The 10,300-nt window shown below is 34.0% G+C and overlaps 1 protein-coding gene and 1 long non-coding RNA gene across 2 annotated transcripts; both read left to right on the top strand.

Moving 5' to 3' along the window:
* Positions 1-212: 212 nt before the first annotated feature.
* Positions 213-887, top strand: LOC145039567 (uncharacterized). Its single transcript, XR_013679824.1, has 3 exons — positions 213-255; positions 389-434; positions 750-887. It is a non-coding gene; the product is annotated as an uncharacterized LOC145039567 (long non-coding RNA).
* A 6,178-nt stretch (positions 888-7,065) lies between these two features.
* On the top strand, positions 7,066-9,114 carry LOC145043993 (H/ACA ribonucleoprotein complex subunit 4-like). Its single transcript, XM_078992795.1, has one exon. The coding sequence runs from the start codon at positions 7,210-7,212 to the stop codon at positions 8,908-8,910; it is 1,701 nt and encodes a 566-aa protein (XP_078848921.1). The 5' UTR covers positions 7,066-7,209; the 3' UTR covers positions 8,911-9,114.
* Positions 9,115-10,300: the final 1,186 nt, after the last annotated feature.

Raw genomic sequence — 10,300 nt, 5'->3', positions numbered from 1 at the left:
TGTTGCTGCTAAAGTAACTGTGAATCCAGACACCAAGTTGCAGGTTGAGGAGAAAAAGGAAAACAAAAAGGTGGACACGAATAAGAAAAAAGAAGCTCCAATTACCATTAACAAGGAACTCTTGTAGGTATTTCATCTTTAAAATGTGTAATTCTTGTGAATTTTTATAAATTCTTTTGTTAAATTTAAAAAAATATCTCCTGTTCATGACAGGCTTTCAGGTTTTTTGACCGCAATCGAGTGGGCCACATTAGGGTAAAATGATGTTTATTATGTCTTAATTCTCTTACAAATTGTTTCAGTGGTTTTGCTTATTCCTCAAGCACTTAACGTTATGTTATAGTTTAACAAGGGTATAGTTTGTTTTTTTTTGGTATGTCTTTTTCAGGGTGTAGAAAAAGCAATTAAATAGAACTGGGAAAGCTATTCTTAAGGTTCATCTACATTGTATGTATTAATTTTGATAAAGTGTTGAATAAAATATTGATATTGGAAATTGTTTGGATTTCTATTCCATATATCATCATGTGTTTGAAATTCTGTCTATGGTTTACATAAACAGGAAATCTACCCAAGTTTCATTGTTGTGATTGGGTTGGTTTTTCAAACTATAATATCATAATTGGAAGTTGCATTTAGCTCTTCTTTGAAAAACTGCTCATTTGTAGCGATTTGTTATTGATATAATGATTAAAGTTGAATGTTGTTGTATGAAGAAAGGAAATTGGTTTGTTGTGATGTGATTTTAGGGAATGATCCTCCTTTGGGATGTTGATGTTGGGCTTGCTCAAATTGACAAGTACTTTCATAGCAATGATAATCATGTGATTGCTGGTGCATTGTTAGGAGTTGGGGTTGTAAACTGTGGTATCAAGAATGATTGTGACCCTGTGAGTGCTTAATTTTCTTTTTTCTTTCTGACATGTTGTTGTTGGTTGTTGGTTGTGATTTTATTTTGGGTTGGGTTGTTTCAGGCTTCGGCAATTTTTGTTGATTATCTGGATAAAGAAAATGCTTCCATTAGAATTGGAGCCATAACTGGTCTGGGCCTTGCATATGCGGGTACCCAGAATTAACAGGTAGGTTCTCCTTATAGTTGACAATTCACACACACGCACAAACATTGCTGACAGTTGTGTTTTTTCGTTTTCAGATCCATGACAAACTGAGTCCAATTCTTGGTGAACCGAAAGCAGGGTTTGATGTTATCTTGTTCATAGCAATTGCATTGGGTTTGGTGTATGTGGGTTCCTACAATGAGGATGTTGCTCAAGCCATAATTTTTGCATTGATGGACCGCAGTTAGTTAGACTTGGGGGAGCCTCTTTGCTTAGGTCTTACGTGTTGGATTGGATTTACTAAGACCATGTCTTCTTGTTTTGTTAGTGAACTGGTTCAGGTGTGACACTTCATCTATCTATTCACTTTCCACTCGGAAAAAAAATACTCTTTAGGATTGTGCTGAATTATTATGACCATTTTGCCCTCTTAGGAATTTTGACATTAACATACATGGGCACATTTCTTTTAGTGTAGATTTTGTCGAAGAGAAATGACACCAAAGAAGATAAGTATCTCCTATTGTTTGTATATATATACACTTTTTCTTCTTGTTTAAAAACTTAAAAACTATATAATTGTGAAGATTGAAGGTTCACAACTGTTAAAAGGATTGGAAAAGATAGTTGCAAGTGCAGATATTCCAATGTTAGTCTGTGGTGACTTCAATTCAGTTCCAGGAAGGTATGTTGTGTATTTTTATGCCATAACTTTTATAAAAGTAAAAGCTTTATTATGTCAATTATTTCTTTTAAACTGAATTTCAGTGCCCCTCATGCACTTCTTGCATTTGGAAAAGATGATCCAATGCATCAATATTTAGCAATTGACCCTCTTGGAATCTTGATGAAACACTATAACTGGAACCATCTATCCTAGAGATTTGAAATAATTCCTAAAGAACAAGCTACAATTTATAAATCTAAATGATACCAACGAAGAAAAGATCCCATACATTCCATGGGTCCATGGGCCCATTAATTATCCTAAACAGTGCCTATAAAAAATAAAGACAAAGTTCATTCAATTATTTATAAAAGTACTAAATAGAAGCATTATGTTGTGTGCAGAGAAATAATGCAAGCTGTAAGATTCTCACCTGCAATTTCAGTGAGGTCATTTCCTTTTTCTTTTTGTCTGATTGTGTTTTTTTTAGTTTTAGTACTTAACTAATCATTTTCTTTTTGTTATATTCCCTCTTCAGAAGCCAACTTTTTTTTTTTTTTTTCCGAAAGCTAGTTTCAATGGGATTGGATGTTGCAACAGATAATCCTATTGGAATTTGGTTTAGTTTTTATGTTGAGACATATATTGAATCTGCATACAGTCAGGTTATAATAAATTTCATTTCAATGAATGGATCTTCATTAGTGTCTTTTCACAAATCTTGTCCCAATGGTAACCATTGAAGCACCTTTGCATTAACAGTTGATCTGTTATGAACCAAGAGTTGTTGTGGAAAGAGAAGTGCTTTTGGAAGACTTATTACTTTGAACTAGAAACTCATCCGTTGCACCACTTTCTGAATGCAACATTCCATACTATAAGTAGAACCCCACTAAGCGTACATCAATACAAGGTCTTTTTTAACACCTAAACATATTAAATTTCATAATTATTATTTATTACATTAATGCTTTTTAATATGTTCTTTAGTTGCTTACACCATCAGTTCTCATTGGTCGATTGGTTAATGCCCACCAACATCTCCTAGCACTAAGGATATCAGATTATCTTTGAATACACCAAATTCTGTGATATTTCCAATACCAATGATAAGGAAGAATTACAACTTGTTATTGTGGAAGGAGTCAATCTCGTTGGGAATTAATGGAGCCAAAAGAAGGTAGTCTACTCTAGGTGCAGTTTGTTATTATTCTATTGGTGATTTGTAGCATGGAGTTGATGCCTCCTGCAAGTGAAATTACTTAGATGGAATTTGATGTACATAGCAGATTAGATGCAAATTCATATATTGTAAGAAATAGAATTGTATGACATTAAATTTATGCAATGGATTCTATTTTTTGTATATAATATTTTATTTTCTATTATGAAAGATTAAATACAAATTTAATTTGAAAAAAAGTAAACCTATAAAGAATATTTTTTTAAACATTTAAAATTATGATACACAAAAATGTGTGTCATCTTCATTTATGACATCGCCTTTCTTGACAGGGGCTTCCTTGATACGCATTGCGTGTCATTAACACGCGCGTCGTAAGCTTACGACACGTGAATGCGTGTCGTCTTCCTTTATGACAGGTCCTTCCTTGACACGAATTGCGTGTCGTAAACGTGCACGTAAATGCGCGTCGTAAATGAGCGTTGTAAATGCGTGTCGTTTATAGACGACGCGCAAAAGCGCGTCGTCTCTCTTTATGACAGGGCCTTCCTTGACGCGCATTTGCGCGTCGTCTGAGCCTTTTACGACGCGCAATGAGCGTCGTAAAAGGCTGTTTTTCTAGTAGTGACATATATAGGTCAAATGAGAAATTGAATATAAAGAAAAAATAGAAAAGCTTCATTTATTTTGGTTGAAAGAATAGAATCATATTACAATTACCATCGATACGACATAACCCAATTCTTCAAATCATCATATTTGGATCGTGAATGCTTCAACTATATGAAAACTTTTGAATCATAGCAGCTTCAACCAAATGACGACTTTTTGTAAGAAAAATGTACTAATGTAACTACATATATAATGAAGGCGAAAGGGTTTGGGGGTTTGAAATGCATGAGGTGTTGAACTTATAGAGTGTGTGATTTTCTTGAAATGAGATTATATATGATTAATTACTTTGAAAGTGAAAGGGTGTAGGGGTTTCAAATGCATGATGTGTTGGCAAATTTTTATGTGGGTTTCAAATACATGAGATTCAAGAAAAAATGCTAACTTTATAAGTATGTATGATATATATATATATATATATATATATATATATATATATATATATATATATTCTATTATTATATTCATTAATAATATTAATTGCATACTCAACAACGAAAGTGTAACATCCGAAAAATCATAGAAATTTCAAAATTTCAAAAACAACCCATTTTAACCATAAAGTGTTTACAAAACCAATGTTTCTAAAGTATAAGCATAATCAGAGTTTTCCGAGGATCCAATATCATAAAAATATGAAGATGTGCACAATCACGCCTTCGCTTTCCCACGATCATCTGAAGGATCCTAATGACGACTTTTTGTAAGAAAAATGTACTAATGTAACTACATATATAATGAAGGCGAAAGGGTGTGGTGGTTTGAAATGCATGAGGTGTTGAACTTATAGAGTGTGTGATTTTCTTGGAATGAGATTAAATATGATTAATTACTTTGAAGGTGAAAGGGTGTAGGGGTTTCAAATGCATGATGTGTTGGCAAATTTTTATGTGGGCTTCAAATACATGAGATTCAAGAAAAAATGCTAGCTTCATAAGTATGTATGATATATATATATATATATATATATATATATATATATATATATATATATATATTCTATTAGTATATTCATTAATAATATTAATTGCATACTCAACAACGAAAGTGTAACATCCGCAAAATCATAGAAATTTTAAAATTTTAAAAACAACCCATTTTAACTATAAAGTGTTTACAAAACCAATGTTTCTAAAGTATAAGCATAATCAGAGTTTTCCAAGGATCCAATATCATAAAAATATGAAGATGTGCACAATCACGCCTTCGCTTTCCCACGATCATCTGAAGTATCTGAAACAATAAACTAAAATTGTAAGTTAAAGGTTAGTGAGTTCCCCTAAAATACCACCACACAACATAACATATATAACATTTCATGTTATGTCTAGTCAATCATCAGACTGGAGTACCCCTGGCCTAATCAGTCATCAGACTTGAATGTCAATATATAACGAGTCCACTCAGTCATCAGACTGGAATACCATCGGATATGAATAGTATTACACCAAATATGGTGTTATACTATTCATTTCTCCCAAAATGGGGATGAACTTTGCGCTGTCGGTTTTAGTCCCTTTATTTATATATTTATTAGAGGTGACAATCGTGTCGTGTCGTGTCGGATTCGTGTCGTTTTGAAACACTAAACGTGTTGAAAGTGCTTGACGCTAACCCGATCCATTTAATTAATGTGTCGTGGCGTGTCAACCCGTTTATTTTCGTTCGTGTCGGGTTTCGGGTAGGGCTGGCAATTCTTGACATGACACGCGACACGACACAAAATAAATAGGTTTGGGTTGAGTTTTTCAACCCGCTAACCCGTCAACCCGCCAACCCGTTTATTAAACGGGTCATATATGGGTTTCTCAAAAAATAAAAGGGTTGACCCGCCAACCTGTTTATATTCTTAATAAAAAAATTATTATATTTTTAAATGTATTTATGTATCGAGTATTAATATTTAATAAGTATTATATAATATATACCATTTGATTGTTTTGACATTATTACTCGTGGTGGATGGTCTAAGGTCATAAGTCGTAACCTATAAGGCTAAGTCTGTAACATGTTTCTATGAATGTTTTTAATTTTCATTTGGATGTTTAAGACTTAAATATCTAAAATTTGGACCCACGAACCCAAATCTGACCCATGAACCCGCCAACTTGTGAACCCGTATAAATAAATGGGTTGGTGGGTCATATATGAGTTTCTGTTCCAAACCCGCCAACCCGTGAGCCGCCAACCCGTGACCTCTATAGTTAAATGGGTTGTATTTGGGTTGGCATATTTTGACCCGCCAACCTGCGACACGCCAACCCGAACACGACACGATTGCCAGGCCAAGTTTCGGGTTAAGGCTATCCCTTGAAATATGTTGTGTAATGTGAGGTTAACAGATTGAGAATGTTGAAATAGTAGGAGTTTGGTAGGCGGAAAATAAAAACTAATAGTTTGGAGGCAGAATATATGACGTCATAGCAAGTTCAGATGACAAAATTAAAATAGTGGAAGTTGGGGAGGCAGATGACAAGGTCATGAGGATTTAAAAGGGGTGAAAGAGAGTAGATAGTTTGGAAGAGAATGGAAAAACTAAAATGAAGTATTGATCTAGACGACTAAGTCATTTCAACATTACAAAACAATTCAATTCGAAATGTTTTCTTTTTTACTTATGATTTTGATTTTGTATCTTTCTATATTATTTAAATAATTCAAAAAAACTTGCATATAAATAAACGGGTCATTTTCGAATTATATTCGAGTTGAAATTCTCAACCCTAACCTTACCCATTTAATTTCCGTGTCGTGTCGTGTCAACTCGTTTATTTAAACGGGTTAAAATATCTTACCCAAACCATTTATTTTGTATCGGGTTCATGTCGGGTTTCGTGTCGTGTCAATTTTTATCACCTCTAATATTTATATATTTCTAGTTCATTTTTATCTACTAATTATAATTTAAATATAATATTTAATACTTATAATATTTTATTATATATTAAATTATATTAATTAATTATAAATATAAAGTTTGTTTTTTGTTTCATATAAAGATTTAAATACATATTGAAATTTTAAAAGACGAGAACGATATTTTATAAAAAGTTATAATTAAAATTATGTATGTCTAATATTTATATAAATGTATGTATAATATTTATTTAAAAGTGTGTGTAATATTTTTTATAAATGCATGTATAATACTTTTTATAAATACTTTTTATAAGTTTATTATAAATATAATCTTTTATATTTAATATTAATATAATGAAAAAAATATAGATTATATATTTATTAAAACTAAATTAATAGTTGATGTGTTTGATATTATTTTATTTTTTACTTATTTTTTAAAAAAAATAAAGATAAATAAAATATGATTAAATGAGTTTGAGAAAAATTAGGAGAAAAAATAAAAGAAACAATGGAAATGAAAGTGGGTAACCTCACAATTTTTTTTCCATTCCACGTGTCAGTCTAGGAATGGGTGGGAGCATTTAAACTTATGAGTACATACCCACATGCGAACTTTACCCACATGCGAACTTTACCCATCCTTCAAAAGTACATCAAAAAACCCTAAACCCAAGCTTCCACCTTTTCCAAAACCCTAGCCACCTCTGCCAAGCATACAGCTCACTCCCCCAGCAAGCTGCTCTTTACCCCGACGCCGGAAACCCGCCATGTCCGAACTCGAGCTTAATCGTTCAGAGAAGAAGAAAAAGAAGAGCAAATCCAAAGACCAAGACACGATCAACAAAACTTCCGACGATGCCACTGACGCTGTTGATTATCTCATTAAACCACAGAGCTTCACTCCATCGATTGACACCTCCGAATGGCCGATTCTCCTCAAGAACTATGACCGCCTTAACGTTCGAACCGGACACTATACGCCACTTCCCTCCGGCTACTCTCCTCTCAAACGCCCCCTCGCTGAGTACATCAGGTATGGTGTTATCAACCTAGATAAACCTGCTAACCCTAGCTCGCACGAGGTTGTAGCTTGGATCAAACGGATCCTCCGAGTCGAAAAAACCGGCCACAGCGGTACACTCGACCCAAAAGTCACCGGAAACTTAATCGTTTGCATCGATAGAGCCACTCGCCTTGTTAAATCACAACAAGGTGCTGGAAAAGAGTACGTATGTGTTGCTCGACTCCATTCCGATGTGCCTGATGTCGCGAAAGTGGCTCGCGCATTGGAGACGTTAACAGGTGCAGTTTTCCAACGTCCGCCATTGATTTCAGCTGTTAAAAGACAGCTCCGGATTAGAACCATTTACGAAAGCAAACTCCTGGAGTATGATGCCGATAAGCATTTAGTCGTGTTCTGGATCTCGTGTGAAGCTGGTACGTATGTTAGAACACTCTGTGTTCATTTAGGTTTGATTTTGGGCGTTGGTGGACATATGCAGGAACTGAGAAGAGTCAGATCTGGTATCATGGGAGAGAAAGATAACATGATAACTATGCATGATGTCATGGACGCACAATGGAGTTACGACAATTACAGAGACGAAACTTATCTCCGCCGTGTGATCATGCCATTAGAGGTCTTGTTAACCAGCTACAAACGATTAGTCGTGAAGGACTCTGCTGTGAACGCAATCTGTTATGGTGCTAAACTGATGATTCCAGGTTTGTTAAGATTCGAAAACGACATTGAAAATGGTGAAGAAGTGGTGTTGATGACTACAAAAGGGGAAGCGATTGCTCTTGGGATTGCAGAGATGACTACAGCTGTAATGGCTACTTGTGATCATGGAGTTGTGGCGAAGATCAAGAGGGTGGTGATGGATAGAGATACTTATCCTAGGAAATGGGGGTTAGGGCCCACTGCTTCAATGAAGAAGAAACTGATTACCGAAGGGAAACTGAGCAAACATGGAAAAGCAAATGAGAAAACTCCGGCTGAGTGGCTGAGGAATGTTGTGTTGCCTACTGGCGGTGATTCGGTGGTTGCTAGTCTTGCAGCTGCACCTGTGCAAGAAGAAACTGTAGAAGCTTCAGATCTGAAAGTTGTTGACAGTGAGAAGAAAAAGAAGAAGAAGAAGGAAAAGGGTGTTGAAGATGAAGGGCAAAAGAGGAAATTGGAAGAGGTTGATGTTACAGATCCAGATACACCAGTAGCTTCCAAGAAACAGAAGGTTGAAGAAGGTGAGAGTACTGAAAAGAAGAAGAAAAAGAAGAAGGAAAAGAAGGATAAAGAGGGAGATGAAGTTGTATCAGAGGAGGATAAATCCGAGAAGAAGAAGAAGAAGAAAAAGAAGGATAAAGAAAATGGTGATGATGCCTCTGTTACTGTTAGTGATGATGAAGCAAGCAAAAGCTCGAAGAAGAAGGAGAAGAAGAAAAAGAAGAAAGAAGCCGAAGAAGAGTGATGATGATGTGTAAGTTCTTGATATGTGCACATTTTTATAGAGACAATTTTCGGGTTTTGTCTTTGTTTGTTAGTTTATTAGTTCTGCACTTGTAGTTTTTATTGATGTTATTTGTTCATTAGGTATAAGTTTTGAAAAAAATTGGAACCTTTGAACTTGAGATTGTTTGGATTGAGTTTATTTATGATATCTCAGTTGGATTCATGGGAGTGACTTAAGTTGTCAATTAGGTTGTGCGGTAAGGATGGAGAAGGCTACGCGTAGAGCTTACGTGGCAATGCCACCTATGTGTGAACACCGCCCCAGGTGTGCGTAGTTCCTTGTAGCGTGGGCGCAGCTACGGGCGAAGACGGACCATGTGATTGGTTAATGCCTTTTTTCTGACTGTTTCCTCCTTTGACGTTGCGAAAAAAAAAAAAAAAAATCAAACTAAAAGTTAACATACATATATAAATACATACACAATTTAAACAAACATATTTTCGATCGTGCTTTCAAACATAGATATGAATAATTTTGCGGGTTATATTTGTATGTATATTTTGAAAGATATGTTTAATTCACCTGCAGTAATGCAAGTCGGCAGTTCGGGCCGGTATACTTCATAAGACTTTTGGAAATACAAAACATTTAAAACACATCACAATCTACGTTATGATTTAATTGAGCATATATGGTAAAGGCAATTGTAGCAAAACGATGACAATGATGACGATGATGATGAAGAAGAGGATGTTGACGAGTAATATTTTCTAGGGCTGGCAAAATTGTATCATAAAAACCAACCAACATGTTACCAGCCGAATCAAGAAACTTGGTAGCCAATATATTTGGTAGCCAACATGTTTGGTTGGTAGTACTGTACCAATTAATTAATGTTAGTACGGTAATGATACAAAAATTGAAATATTATGGTAATACCGTACCAACCAATTCATATATATATATATATATATATATATATATATATATATATATATATATATATATATATATATATATATATATATATATATATATATATATATATATATATATATATATATATATATATATATATATATATGAACTGTTAATTGTTTTTAGTGTTTATACTTTTAATAACATTATATTAGTCATTTGATTGTATTAGTCAATAGTTATTATCACGTTAAAGCACAATATTAAAATGTTACTTTAGCGCTATTTCAGTAGAATTTTTTTGTAAACTAAAAGAACTACGTAACTAATTTCTATACTACAAATCAAAATCCCGATGTTTTTGCTTATTTTTAAATCTTATAATAGAAAATTAAAAGAAGTTGATATATATCATTACCAATTTGTACCAACCAAACTTGGTACGGTACCGGTAACAATTTTTTTATACCAATTATAGTTGACACAGTAT

The sequence above is a fragment of the Lactuca saligna genome, chromosome 4, assembly GCF_052625555.1.
Source record: "Lactuca saligna cultivar CGN05327 chromosome 4, ASM5262555v1, whole genome shotgun sequence".
Lineage (NCBI taxonomy): Eukaryota > Viridiplantae > Streptophyta > Magnoliopsida > Asterales > Asteraceae > Lactuca > Lactuca saligna.
Note: the sequence above shows the minus strand (reverse complement) of the source record. Positions and strands in the feature narration are given on the sequence as shown.